At 42.2% G+C, this 15,195-nt stretch overlaps 1 protein-coding gene across 6 annotated transcripts in view; it reads right to left on the bottom strand.

Moving 5' to 3' along the window:
• The window catches only part of GRM3 (glutamate metabotropic receptor 3), a 157,047-nt gene that overhangs the window by 47,590 nt on the left and 94,262 nt on the right, over positions 1-15,195 (bottom strand). For 4 of the 6 annotated variants that reach the window (XM_005304499.5, XM_005304498.5, XM_005304497.5 and 1 more), the window contains exon 2: positions 3,635-4,238. The exons of 1 other annotated variant lie outside the window; for it this stretch is intronic. In XM_005304499.5, coding sequence (XP_005304556.2) covers positions 3,635-4,132 — 498 coding nt within the window. In that variant the 5' untranslated portion in view covers positions 4,133-4,238. Of the gene's footprint in view, positions 1-3,634; positions 4,239-6,946; positions 7,876-15,195 lie in introns of those variants that run through there. One more of the 6 variants, XM_065553533.1, reaches the window with a different exon arrangement.

The following is a 15,195-nucleotide window of genomic DNA, read 5'->3' on the forward strand; positions in this document are numbered from 1 at the left end:
GGGATAAGTTTTCAGGCCATACGTCCTCTTTTCCCACTTTTGCTGGCAGACTTGCATGGTTGAAGAGATCTGTCAGTCAAGGAGAGAACACCGCCTTATCACCACAGTCTCTCTCTGAATTTCCCTCCCAGAATTATAACAGTCATTTAGGCAGTAAAGGAAGACCCCCATTCCTAGGTATAGATGTGGGGGCTCTTAACAGGCTCAGTGATATGCCCCTAATCATTCCCCAAAGCCTGGTTGCTACATGTCGCAGTTGTACTGGGCCTAGCAAAAAGTTCTGCGCCCTGAGATGAAGGCAGCATAGAGAGGCTGCTCTGACATTGTTCTGCCACTAAGGAAGGGCTTACTTCAGAAATAACTTTCATGGTTGTATCCCAGGAAATGTTATGGATCTGCAGCGTGGAGGCATTTTCTGGCAGGATCGAGCTCTATATTGTTGTGGAAATACCTACTGTCCAATATGGAAATGCACAGCATATAGTCCACTTAAATCAATGTCTTTATACTCCTAAGAAAGAAACCTTGGTGGTAGGGTGAATGGGTCTCACTCCTACATTAAAGACAGCAGGTCGGTCCAGTTTTCAAAAGTGGATGTGAATCTGGACATACAAATCCAGTATCTGGACACTTGAATCACCACTTACACGTGTAAATTCCTGTAAGTGCTGACCTGAGTGTCTAAATGTGGCATTTGGACATAGTATTAAAGTGCCCACGTATGGAGATTGGGCTCCCCTTTCCCCCCCTCACTTAAAACGGAACTTAACATAGACTCTTTAATGATCACTACATGTCAAAAAATCCTGCTGTAGATTAGCTGAGACCAGGATGTCTGAGCTAGGAACCAACCAAGCCCTGACGTGAACATCCCTGAACTTTGGAGAATCCATCTCCAAATCTGGATGAAACTCTGGGCCCAATCCCAAACCTTAAATCATGCAAACTTATGCAAGTAGTTCCATAGACTGCAATGGGATTGCTCACATGAGTAATGAAATATTAACCTCCTGGGTAAGGGCTTTCCAGGATCAGGCTGTGTGTGGATTGGGCTCATTGCTAATTTATATACAGCATCTGAAGACTAATTATACCAGTTTTCATTAATGATAATTAAGTCTGACCAAGAAATTAAGCATTTCACATTCTCTTGTAGTTTCTGCTATCTGCAAAAAGTGCCTGTTGTGTACACTGGCTCTGGGGGACATATGCTTATTGCTGACTTACCAAAGAATTCTCTTTCCTGAGTGGAAGGATAATGAAAGAAGCAGAAATTTGACAATGGGAGCACCGTGAAGTGATTGGGCAGACAGCTGTCCAGACAGAAATCTAGTGGGGGAGGAGGGAATGTTCAGAAATACAACAGCAAATTCACAAGACACAAAAGACAGAAATGTTTTCCTGTCTGAAAGGGCTCTGCAAAGATTATGTTGTGGCTTTCCCAGAGAAATTGTGGTGTGGATCTGTAGCTGCTTAATTCTTTGAGGTCAAACGTGGGTGCTTAAAGTCAGACATTTAAATCCATATTTAGAAACGTGGTGGGCCTGATTTTCGAAATCTGAATGTCTCTGTTTCTAACTGAAGTCATGGGACCTTTGTGTGCTCAGTTCCTCTGACATGCAGGCCCATCCAGTCATGAACATGGCCTGATTTTCAAAGGCGCTGAGTGCCCACAACTCCCACAGAAGCCAATGGGAGCGGCACCTCTAAAGGTCAGGCCTTCTTAGCGAGATGCCTAAATATGGATTCAGCTATTTAACTTTAGGCCCCTATGTTTGGAATTCTTGACGTCTGCACTCACACTCCTTGAACTCTTGGCTTGTCCATTCCTACTGATGTCAATGGGAGCATCCCAAGAATCAAGAGGCGCTGCTGGGTGAACGGAAGCGATAGAGTATCAATTATTACTAAGCTTACCGCTGTTTCATCATCCACAACCAAAGCTTAGGGAGGCTGACACAGCTGTTACCATAATCATTGCGACACACACTCTTTCCCATGTGCCTCAGAAGGCATCGGACCTAATCCTGCCCTTGCAGGTGCCAGAGGCTGGGGGCAAAGAGGTGGAATGATGCTGGCAGTGCAGTAGTTCCTAGGGCCATCCAGATAACACACAGCAGGATGTCTCAGGAATGTTCCTTTAGGGCTAAACTGTCGAGGCCTGTGTATTGGGCAGAGCCTCCAACGGTGCAGCCCAGGACTCAGGAGTCACAATCTGCTTCCTGATTTCTCCCCTGCTCTGGTGGGGAGGAACATGCCCTGCACCAACCCTATATCTGGCACAGAATACATCTCCTGGCATGGCTGTCTGGTACATTGTGGGGCAGAGTCAAAGCCGAACCCACACTTTATGTGGGAGAGGGTAGCAGCTTTCCAGAGGCTGCTCCTCACCCCATAACTCCCCTGCATGTGCATGCCAAACAGGCCACAGTCTGCACCATAAAGAGGAGGCTGTATTCTCACTTAGTGGCCATTCTAAACTCTAGGATGTTAGCATGGGGACCTGGCTGTCCTCCCAAGCCAGTGGAGCCTTGGTGTGCTGGCTAGGGTGACAGTCAGTCCTTAGCTTAGTGCTGGTTGAAGTTAGCACTAACTGAAATCTTGTCCTGTTTCTGCAAGGGACAGATGAAGCTCCCTATGACTTCTTTCTCTGCTAGTAGCACGGGGCAGGATTTCGTCCTGTTTGATACTGATATAATACAGTGTGTAGCACCTTACTGGCAAGTTGTCCCATCTGTTTAGATGGGACTGTTCGAGGAGTAAGACAGTGCTCATTTGTGAATAAGGAGGGTATATTATGGTTCAGCAGAAAAGAACTGAAAATAGATCAGCCTCCGCCAAAGATGCAAGAGGATTTTTATAGTGGTGGGTATTGCATTCCAAGGCAAGAGATGAACATTTTAGAAGATGCTTGGAAGAAGTCTCAGCACCCTGATCCTATGGCAATAGATGCTGTAGACATGCTAGATAGGTAGAGGAGCAGACAGAATCTCTGTAAAAAATGGAGGAAAATATTTGTTCTTTGCATTCACTTGATGTACAAAACAAAAAGTCAGGGTTTCTTCTCTAATTCAGCTAAAACCTAATCAGCTGTACTCAGACTTCTTATAACGTTTAGCCTTATAGGCACCTCTTCAGACACCTTCCCCATTCATACACAGCAGAGATTTGAACACATTCTTGTCATGAACAACACACATTAATAAGGAAAGGACTGCAAATTTAGAACCCATTAAAATTGTGGCTTCTAGATATAAGATCTCATCAAATGAGCATTGAAGACAGTGGACAAACTTCTGTTGGCTTAAGTGGTGTGAATTGAAATTTAAAAAAATCATGATATTCAAAAAAGTTCTGGTAAAGTCAAATCTTACAATATATTATCTATTTTTTTCAAAATCACACATTCCTACAGGTTCTACCATCACTAAAGGAAATGCCCAGCCTACCCATATTTAAGTTATAGCAGATTTAAAAAAAAATCAATTTGGTTTAGATTCATCCTTGGTGTAAATTCATTGGTTCTAGGAACAAATGTGACCCATGATCTGTACCATATTTAGTAGGTTTTTCTTTCAGGGAAGCTCAAGATGAATAGTTCTCTCTGGAGGGTGTAAGTTTTGAAATGTCTTACCTGTATGGAGACACTGCTATAAGAACCACCTATGACACCTGCAATGAGTAACGGAATGTTTTCTTGAATGGCATAAGATCCATCGGGGCACATATACTCCGCTTCGTCCACTTTAGTCAAAGATGCCCTGACAAACTCCAGAGACTGTTCTAACGCGTATGTATCCCTTGAACATGTGTCCAAAATATGAACTCCAAGCTTAATTCCTGGGAGCAAGTAATTGTCTCTGTTGATTTCATCAATGGCAAACAACATAGCCTCCAAGCGCTGGATGCCTCGGTCTTCATTGATTCTCCCACATTCTTCCGTCCCGGTGCCTTTTTCATTAATTGGGAATAAACCACCTAAGACTAAGTCTCCTTCTATCTTAATTTCCTTTCTTAAAAAGTTATGGTCACTTAGGGAAAGGAAAACTCCTTTGCAGAGCAAAGCAAGGGCAAGCACCTGCAGCCTGGTGAACATCTTCATTGGTCCTGGTTTGGCAGCTTTAAGAAGCATGAGCAGAAGTAGACATGCCCCTTAGTCCTCTTGACCCATTGCCAAATGTGAAGTGCTGTCCCACAAGCGAGGGAAGAACAAGCCAACAAGACTTTCCATCAAGTCCCTAAATAGACAAAAGGAATTAGAAAAGGCAAAAGGAGACATCAGTTATTATGTTCTTTTTATCAATAAAACATTCAGAGCGGTGTTAAAAGGACATGATTTGGGAAAATAGAAAGCTCTGGCAATGAGAAATAAGATTGGCTTACATGCGCATAGTGTCTTTCATCCCAAAGGATCCATAATTGCTTCACAAGCTGAACAAATTTTACACAGCAACTACGCACAAAATTCCACGGAAACACAACCAACTCTGGGGTGAAACGAGTCAAATGTGTAATGTTGCTGAGTGCAACAAGTTAGGACAGGAGATGAAGAATAAATAAAGCAGATTCTCCCCATATCTAGCTCTTACACTCATGTCTAAATGCTCTTCTGCTGTCTCCCCTAGTCTGAGAGTCGTACTGCCGTTATGTTTCCTTCCACCCTCCATCCAGGCTGCAGCTCCCTCTGTGTCTCACTGCACTTGTCAACCTCCCCTAGGTTTTATCTTTCCTTCCTAGTTAAAGCTATCTCCACCCACTGGATCCCACTTGCCCCTCCCACAGCTTCAGGATTCTCCCATTGCTGCTACCTGGGCCTGCAGGTGCTGGGTAGTTAATTGTTGCTTTGCTCAGCACAGGACCTTTTCTTCCAAAGTGCCAGGCTGAACTCCAGTGGTCCCAGCCTCCATGGGATAGGGGAGGTACACCCTTACCACCTTCTGCCTGGCTTGAGGGAGGGAGACATTGTGGGAGGGAAGCTCTGGATACCCTTCTGGGCTGGACAAGATAAACAGAGTATGGGAGAAAGGAAATATTATCAACCCAATTTTAAAGATGGGGGAACTGAGGCTCAGGGAGATTAAATAACTTGCCCAAGGACATGCAGTGACTCTGTGGCGGAGCTGAAAACTGAACCCAGATCCCGTGAATCATGGTCTAATGCCTTAAACATCGGATCATTTGTCTTTAAAGTTAAAAACCTTGCAAGCAAATAAAAACCTTGCAAGCAAATAACTCGAGGAAAAAGTAAAAGCAACGAAGATGAGCTAGAACAGAAAGGATACGCATATTGAAGTTTGCCCAAGGCAGAAAAATGCCTAGGGCTGAACTTACTCACTTTAACGTTAATCACAGTTCAGTGCATGGGTCGGGGGAAAACAGACATCCAAGCATGCATATATTTGGGCTGATTCTACTCCCATTGAAGTCAATGGGCGTTTTGCTATTGATTGCAAGGGGAGCAGGATCAAACCTTTAGCTATGACCATGTTATGCTACAACAGTCTCATGACTATATGTATTTGCCTGTAAACTCCTTGATAGTGTCTCTTTACAGCATGAATTAATGTGGCCACCTTGAACTCTAAGTCCTTAAAAAAATCAAATATGGTAATATTTAAGTAGAGCACTTTAATATTTCATTATTGTACTTACCTTTTCCTTAAAGCAAAATTTATTATGATTAGGCTTGCAGGGCTATGTATAATTTAGAAACACTTAGCATTATTTAAAACAGAGTGCTAAGAAATTTAAAGAAGAGACAATTAAAATGTAACACTGAAAGATGGATGAACAAGCTTATTCCGATGCAGCTGTTTATCCTGGGGGAGTTTCTATATTGCTCTATCAGATTCTGGCAAAGGACAGAATTTTATTTATATTTACTCCAGCATCTTTATATCATGTCAGTAGCAAGCCAGCTACACAGTTAAACATACTTCTTTATGGCCATATTGATGTGTATATAGCCTGAACCGCAGCCCATTTCAGCAAAGTTCTCCATTCGCAGATAAGTGGTATGTGAGCTGCAAACAAACAGTTTCACCCTTCACCATAGGCAATCAGCCATATGGTTTTTTAACCAATGCAGGAACAGAACCTCCCAGGTTAACATCCACTCTGGGGAAAGCTGGGTAGGAATAATGAAATAAATATATTCACAAATAATTCAACAACAAATTCAGTCAAACAAATTATTTGCCAGATATTATTCAACCATCTTCAGAGTGCTTCAAATAATGAAAAATATTTGTTTGCAAATAATTTATTGGACAAAGTTGTCAGATTGAATGATAAGATGCCAATAATTTATCAGATCAGCTTCCGTAGTTCATGGTAGTAATCTGCCCTCTGGACTATAACGTGCTTTGAGATTTCCTATGCATTATCTATTCTGTGCATTTGTATGGCCTATGTCATCCTGGTATCTTAGGGCCTCAACAAACATTTAATGTATTTATCTCCACAACAGCCCCATGAAGATTGTTATCCCCATTTTATAGGTGGGGAAATTGAGGCACAGAGCTTAAGGGCCAGGTTTTCAATGGCTCACGACCCCTGCTGGGGACCAAATTCGAAAAGCGCTTAGCTCCCATTTTTGCACCTACATAAAAAGCTGATTTTCAAAAGAACTCTGCACTCTGCAGCTCCCACAGTAACACTTATGGGCAAGTTTTCAAAATTGCTCCATACCCAGCAAACTGAACACTTCTGAAAATCTGGCTATTTATTTAGGTAACTAAATGGGAGCCGAGCTAGGCTGCTGAGACTACTGCTTATCATGCTGGTGAATTTTTTCCTTGTACTCCTGCATCTGTTTGTATCCATTTGTTGTCTCTTGTCTTATACTTTGCTTTCAAGTTCTTTGGGGTGGGGACTGTCTTTTGTCCTGTGTTTGTACAGAGCCCAGTGCAATATACAGTAATACCGATAATAATGAATGACTCACCCAAGATTATTGTAGGTCAGCTCAGAATCCAACCCAGATCTTTTGAGCTCTCTGCCAGTCCCATAGCCAGCCACCCTTCCTTCCCATACCTGCCTTCTCCTTTTGCTTGAGGTTTTTATGGGGTGATATCAAAAGCAGTTTGTCACAACAGCACTCCAAGGCTGTCAGGAACAAGTAACTTCCGCTCAGAAATGTCTAGTTAGAGACAACCCTGTGTTCTAAATCCCATAGACAACCTACACAAGACCCTATGCATCAATGCCATCTTAGGTGGTATATAGGGACATGGGCAGGCCTTCTGTCTTGGGATAAATTTCATCTGGAATGAGCAATCCTGCAAAGTGAGTCAGCTTTATTCCAGCCTTTCATCATTCATGTTCATGGGGGCAAGAGTTGGCAATTTCCATGGGCATCGGGGAGTGGGTGTGAAAGGCAGAGAGATGGGGGTAGGCCCACTCCTCATGCTCCTCTGTCAAGCCACCTCACTTCTCTGGCACTTTACATGTGGAGCAGTCCTGGTCCAAAGGACTTCTGTCGAGAGAAGGATGGGGGGGGGGGGGGGGGGGGCTCACAGGGAGGTCTGTGAGGGGACAGAAGGTTGACAACATGTGACACACTAAGGTTCCTGATGCACACGGGCTAGCTAGCCCCACTCAGCAGGCCAGTGGCTCGCTCAGGTCTCCAAGCTGCAGTGGAGTCCAAAACCAGGGCAAAATTCTGTATTTTGTAAAATGGACAGGAACACGGGAGCAGATTCCTGGTTCCCAGGAAAACACGATCACTGTCTTTCAGTTGTTCAGTCTCTTAGCTTTTAAATATTAACCAGGAACATAATCTTCAGTAAAAAAAAAAAAAAATCTACTTCCTTTTGCAGGCACAGCTCTTCTCTCATCCTGCAAACCAGCCAACCTCGCTTTCAAATCTCTGCCTCCTCATTGCCGCTGGATCCCCCTGTGTCTTTGGCTTCTTTTTGTGTCACTGCGCTGCCCACAAGAACAGGTGCGTCAGGCATGTCAGTCTGGGAAGGGGAGGGGCAGCTTGTCAAAAATTGTTCCCTCTAGGACTGTCAAAGGGGGATGCTCACAGGAGCAAATGTTTTCCCGTTGGCCATGTGATTAGTAAAAGAACGAGCCTTAAGCAGCAATGCAGATTCAGGTGGCTAGATGTTCAGGTGGGGAGTCCTGCCCAGAGTGCTGGCTGTGAAGAAGAAAAGTTGGTTTGAAGCCATTAGCGAAGATGAGCTAGGATTTTAATTTTCCTGCACATCTCCATCAACAGACACCTCTGACATGCTGGCTTGGTTTGGGGTGTATTAGCTCTGCAATATACATAAGTCACTCCTGGCCGTGTTACATGTAGAAGAACGTGGGCCACATTCTTTCCCTTCCCTGCAGTTGGAATAGCACCCACTAACTCGGAGCTGAATTGTGCCACATGCTTCCGGAAGTGATATCACCATTCTGCCCAAATCCATGCTGGCTGACATTAAAACACTTTTCTGAGATGGTGCATTTGAATATCGTTTCAATTGGGAGTGGCTATCCATCAAACATTTATACTGTGATAGCATTTAACTACCCAACTGAGGTCAGGGCCCATTGTGATAGGCATGCAAAGATGTAATTAGAAACAATCCCTATCCCAAAGAGATTACAGTCAAAATAGACAAAGTGAGGGGAAACAGAGGCAAAGAGAAAAGAAGGGATTTGTCCAAGGCCACAAAGCAAGTCAGTGTCAGAGCCAGGAAGAGAATCCTGATCTCCCAACTCCCAGTCTAGTGTCCCAGCTACCAACTAGGTGCTGTCTCCAATCCAAGATTACTCATCAGCTTCTAGTTTTTCTGAGGCATTTTTGGTGCATCTCTAGCAGTAAGGCCTTTTTTAGAAAGACAGATTCATGGTGAAAATTAACTTGGCCCCTCTGTTAGAACAGAATCAATCCAAATACCAAAATGAGAAACCAGACAAAATAGATATCGGCTCCCAATCAATGCCCAGCCCCGGTGTTTTCAATCAATCCCAGGGAATTCTTATTCTTCCTGAGTTAGTTCTTGCTCAGGTCTTTCCATGTGGCTCAGAACCTTGGGCGGTAGTTTCAGTTATTTCAGCTATATATATATACTCAACAAAGGAGCTTAATTGCTTATTCTGTTTAGCCTGAATGAATGGTACCTAGCATAGCCATTAGTTTCAGTGTGGTCTGTGATTGCCTCCATCACTCTCCAGCATAACAATACCACCACTTGGCAATGACAATCTGTCTAACAATCACATAGTTTCAAATCTTCCTTTTTGGTTAAGATTATAGCAAAGGTTCTAGTGAGAACTCTCTGAGCACCTAGATGCCTCGGATCTCCTTGAGCCTTGTAAATCTGGCTACACACCTGGGTACTGGACTGTAACCGCACTAGCGGCATTAGCAGGTGATCTCCTCCTGGCAATGGATGAAGGTCAAGTGCCCATGCTGAGACTGTTAACTCTATCAACTCTCTCCAATACCATTAATCATGAGGTAAGTTGTTCTCTATAAGGGTACCTCCACTTTGGAACCTCCCCAGATCAGAAGTAGCCTGAATTTGTTGATCTTCATGGCATTCTGCACGGCTCATCTTTTTACCTACACTTTTGGAATAACAAAAGCTGATGTCTGCAGTGGAGAAGGTTAGCGCTTGGGTTTGATTTGACTGTGCTTGGTTACTTTTTGGCACGGGGTGAAGAGCAGCTGCTGACTTTGGCGGTATTATTAATTACTGGCAAAGGTAACTAAGGGATGGTCTTCTCGGCAAGTTCCTGTGCAGCAAGCCAGGGTGTGTATCTATAGTGCACCAACTTGCTGCTGCTACAGTGCAGTGAAATCCAAGGGCAGCCTGGCGTATTTCTTAATTCTCACCCTGGCTGGCCATGCACTAAGTTGCCGTGTAGACAAACCATAAGATAGGTGCCTTTTTCTCCTGAAGTACATTTCTAAACAAAATTCTATTTTTCCTTGAAATCTGATGTGTCTAAAGACCGACTCACAAGTGCTGACATGGTTAAATGCTACACTATACCCTTCTTGAAAATGATGGACTACCAACATGCTAGCACTGCTAATCCAACACACCTGGCTCATTTATATTGGCTCTGCCAGAACTTGACCTTAATGCTTGATGAGAACTATGCTGTAGGATAAGGTACCTCACTTCACTGGAAGTGAGTGATGGACAAGCCTGAGTCTCCTGACTGGTTATAATTAGAGATCCAGTCACCTTTTGTAAAAGTCTTTTCACGGAAACACAATCATTAGAGTGACAGATATATGCTAGGTACACAAATGACTCACATACTGATAGTGGCTGCCTGAACTCTGATAGCTCAGACCTGGATGGAATAGAAAAGGGAAAATTGCCAATAGATGACAAGGTAAAGGAAACAAAATTGCATTTTCTCCGTAGTTATGGCTGAAGCTAACTTTCCATGAAACACTAGAATTTGACACATAACTTAGCTGAAACTAAACCAAACTGCTGGAAATTTCACATACTGGAGCATATGCCTTCGAATTTTTCTGGAAAGACAGAAGTAAATTGTATAAAGCATACGTGAGATATGGGGAGTCAAAATATAAGGTGTTTTCACTTGTAGAAAATTTTGCTAACTTATTTGGGCAGTTATTCAGTATCTCAAAGTCAGTCGAGCTAAATATTGTGTTTCAGTTCTGTTTGCTTCATTGAGGACTGGTGCCTTTGATGTCCTTGGGGACTAATGAGGGATAAATTATACAGTTATTAAGATAAGTCTATTGCCAAAATCCAGCAAAGCACATAAACATGTGAATAGTCCCACTGATTTTAATGGAACTACTCATGCTTAAAGTTAAGCATGTTCTTAAGTGTGCAATTTTCATAAGCATCTATGGGCATGTTTACACAGGGATATTCAGGAAAGTTATTCTGAATTAACTAAAGGAGTGAATTTATAGTGGATTAGGTAAACTGCATTAAACCCATTGGACAGTTTTATTCAGAATTTAAATGGACTTAATTTAGCTTAATTCACTTTGGAAGTGAAAGACAGATTCACTTTGGAAGTGAATTAAGCTAAATCGAATCACATCCACTTTAATTCTGAATAAACGCACCCACACAGAGGTTTAACACAGTTGAACTAAAGCTACATCACTCAGGGGTGTGAATAGTCCACATCCCTAAGTGACATAGCTAAGATGACCTAACCCCTGGTGTAGACAATGTTAGGTTGACAGAGCTACTGCCTCTCAGGAGATGGCATGTCTACACTGAAGTGGTACAGTGCTGCACTGCTGTAGCATTTCAAGTGTAGACAAGCCCTAATCCACTTCAAAAATTAATTTGAATTAACTTTCCTGAGTGTCCCATGTAGACAAGCCCTTAGTAATTTAGGAGCACAAGTTCCATTCTTTTAGTACCAGATTTCCAAAAGAGTACTGCACTCACAATTGGGGACAGATTTTCAAAGGCTTGCTGGCCTCTGTTGAAAATCTGATTCCAGTTACGGCTGTTGAGCACTTGGAAATCTGGGCCTGTGCTCTTTTGAAAATCTGATCCTAAATCACCCTGAGTGGTTTATTGGATTGGTACCAATTTGTGTGTATTAGAAACTAGAGCTGGTTGGAAAAAAAGGAAAAGACACTTCCATGAAAACTTTCCACATTTTGAAGTTCTTTTCATTTGGAAAGAGATTTTTTTTTTTTTCTAAATATTATCTTTAAAACATGTTGAAATTTCATTTTTCCCATTTCCTCCTCTCCCTTTTTCTCTTGTTTATCCAGCAAATGCAACGGAATTGTGATGTCCACGGTTTAGTTGATTTCCTTCTCTTTTTCATTTTTCTTTTCTTTTGCCACTCTGCGATGTCTCCAGAATTCAGCCACCTTTGACAAGGTGGCAGCAGATGAGGAGGAACGGCAGCAGCACTACACATCGTTCATTAGGAAGTAAGGAGTCCTATGCTTCATTTGTAGTGAAAGAGGTGCTGGGACTCAAGCAATTAGGTACCAGGACTCAAGCAATTTTTTTACTTTCATAATGGACACGGCAAGCCTAGAGGTGCCGGGTCTCAGCCTTGGCGAACCCTGTCACAAATTAAGCACTGAAGGGCTACTATATCCAGTTACAACTTTAAGGGCAGTTTAGGGAGGCAGAACATAGAATCAGAGAATAATAGAACTGGAAAGGACCTTGAGACAGAACAAGGAGTAATGGTCTCAAGTTGCAATGGGGGAGGTTTAGGTTGGATATTAGGAAACACTTTTTCACTAGGAGGGTGGTGAAGCACTGGAATGGGTTACCTAGGGAGGTGGTGGAATCTCCTTCCTTAGAGGTTTTTAAGGTCAGGCTTGACTAAGCCCTGGCTGGGATGATTTAGTTGGGAATTGGTCCTGCTTTGAGCAGGGGGTTGGACTAGATGACCTCCTGAGGTCCCTTTCAACCCTGATATTCTATGATTCTATGATCTAGTCCTGCACTCATGGCAGGACTAAATATTATTTAGACCATCCCTGACAGGCGTTTGTCCAACCTACTCTTAAAAATCTCCAATTATGGAGATTCCACAACCTCCCTAGGCAAGTTATTCCAGTGCTCGACCATCCTGACAGTTAGGAAGTTTTTCCTAATGTCCAACCTAAACCTCCCTTGCTGCAAATTAAGCCAATTGCTTCTTGTCCTATCCTCAGAGGTTAAGAAAAACAATTTTTCTTCCTCCTCCTTGTAACAACATTTTACATACTTGAAAGCTGTCATCATGTCCCCTCTCAGACTTCTCTTTTCCAGACTAAACAAACCCAAATTTTTCAATCTTTCCTCATAGGTCATGTTTTCTAGACCTTTAATCATTTTTGTTGCTCTTCTTTGGACTCTCTCCAATTTGTCCACATCCTTCCTGAAATGTGGCGCCCAGAAGTGGACACAATACTCCAGTTGAGGTCTAATCAGTGCGGAGTAGAGCAGAAGAATTACTTCTCGTGTCTTGCTTATGCTGATACATCCCAGAACAATGTTTGCTTTTTTTGCAACAGCGTTACACTGTTGACTCATATTTAGCTTGTGGTCCACTATGACTCCCAGATCCCTTTCCGCAGTACTCCTTCCTAGGAAGTCATTTCCCATTTTGTATGTGTGCAACTGATTGTTCCTTCCTAAGTGGAGTACTTTGCATTTGTCCTTATTGAATTTCATCCTATTTACTTCAGACCATTTCTCCAGTTTGTCCAGGTCATTTTGAATGTTAATTGTATCCTCCAAAGCACTTGCAACCCCTTCCAGCTTGGTATTGTCCGCAAACTTTATAAGTGTTCTCTCTATGCCATTATCTAAACCATTGATGAAAATATTGAACAGAACTGGACCCAGAACTGATCCCTGCGAGACCCCACTCGATATGCCCTTCCAGCTTGACTGTGAACTACTGATAACTACTCTCTGGGAACAGTTTTCCAACCAGTTTTGCACCCACCTTATAGTAGCTCCATCTAGATTGCATTTCCTAGTTTGTTTATGAGAAGGTCATGTGCGACAGTATCAAAAGTTTTACTAAATCAAGATATATCATTCTATCGCTTCCCCCCATCCACAAGACTTGTTACCCTGTCAAAGAAAGCTATCAGGTTGGTTTGACATGATTTGTTCTTTACAAATCCATGCTGACTGTTACATGTCACCTTATTATCTTCTAGATGTTTGCAAACTGATTGCTTAATTATTTGCTCCATTATCTTTCTGGGAACAGAAGTTAAGCTGACTGGTCTGTAATTCCCTGGGTTGTCCTTATTTCCCTTTCTATAGATTCAAGATTTTATAGATTCATAGATTTTATAGATCCCTTTTTATAGAATCAAGCCATTGTCATTTACACAGCTGAGGATGCAGCTCAACATGCTTTATTTGCTTTGTGCCATGGCAATGATTTATTAGGGCAGCATAATTTTGACTTCCAAAGAGCTACACCAATTTACACCAGCTGAGGTGCTGGTACACTAGGAGTTTTCCTCTCTGGTATTTAGTTCTGCAGGAGAAAGTTGGTTAGTTTGGGGATGCACTATGGCCTTGTAGATTGAGCATTAGTCTGGGACTCAGGAGATGAGGTTTTCTAGTCCTGGCTCTGCCACTGATCTTCTAGACAACCTTGGGTAAGTCAGTTTGCCTCTCCGTGCCTCTCAGTTTACCCATCTGTAAAACAGGGAAATGGTACTTTACCTCCTTAATAAAGCATATTGACATCTACTGATGAATAGAGGTTGGTATTGCTATTATTATTGATAATATACTATAAATGGAAAAAAAATCTGTGGAAATTTAACACTGAATCAGTGCTTTCTTGTACTTGATTGACATCGGATATATTGCAAAAAGGACATGATTAAAATGTGGAATACCTAAAATGTGCTTTTTTTCCCACCATAAATTAAAAGCTTTATGTAAACTCTTTGTTGAGTGGTTTCAGTGGTAGCTGTGTTAGTCTGTATCAGCAAAAAAAACCAAACTAAAAAACGAGGTGTCCTTGTGGCACCTTAGAGACTAACAAATTTATTTGGGCATAAGCTTTCGTGGGCTAAAACCCACTTCAAGCTTATGCCCAAATAAATTTGTTAGTCTCTAAGGTGCCAAAAGGACTCCTCATTTTTTTTTCTTTGCTGAGTGGTAGCCTTCCAAGTATGTAGAAATGGATTTCAGTGTCGATCTGAAGCAATTTCTGCCCATTTGCAACATCACTTTTCTCCTAGGATCTAATTATTAGTGGTTTTGCAAGCTTTGAAATTTGAAGCCTCAAGTAAAATTACACAAGTTCATCACATGGTTGGCATATCATAGAAGAGCAGACATTACTGTCAAAACTCCTGGAAAGTTTGTGAAATGCTTCAAAATACGGAATAACACACAAGACAGGAGGTATTATGCCAAAGAAGGTAGACTCAAGAGTGAGTTATCCCTGTACAGATGCCCATCTTGAAATATGTTATTGCATTTATAAATGTTACCTTATATTTTTAGAGAGAACAAATAGTTATTTCAGAATAAAGTCTATTAGTATTAGCACTGGGGTAATGCCGAGGCCCAGATAAGAGATCGGGGCCCTTCTGTGTTAGTTTTGATGCAGACGTATAATGAAAATTCAGTCCTTGCCTCAGAGACTATACCCTATGATGATCTTGTTGATATGTATATAAAAAGAGCCTAAGTGGTTTTGCATAAAGAGAGGGAGACATAGAAGCCCTTGATAGGACACTGTTGG

This window comes from Chrysemys picta, chromosome 1 (assembly GCF_011386835.1).
Source record: "Chrysemys picta bellii isolate R12L10 chromosome 1, ASM1138683v2, whole genome shotgun sequence".
Lineage (NCBI taxonomy): Eukaryota > Metazoa > Chordata > Testudines > Emydidae > Chrysemys > Chrysemys picta.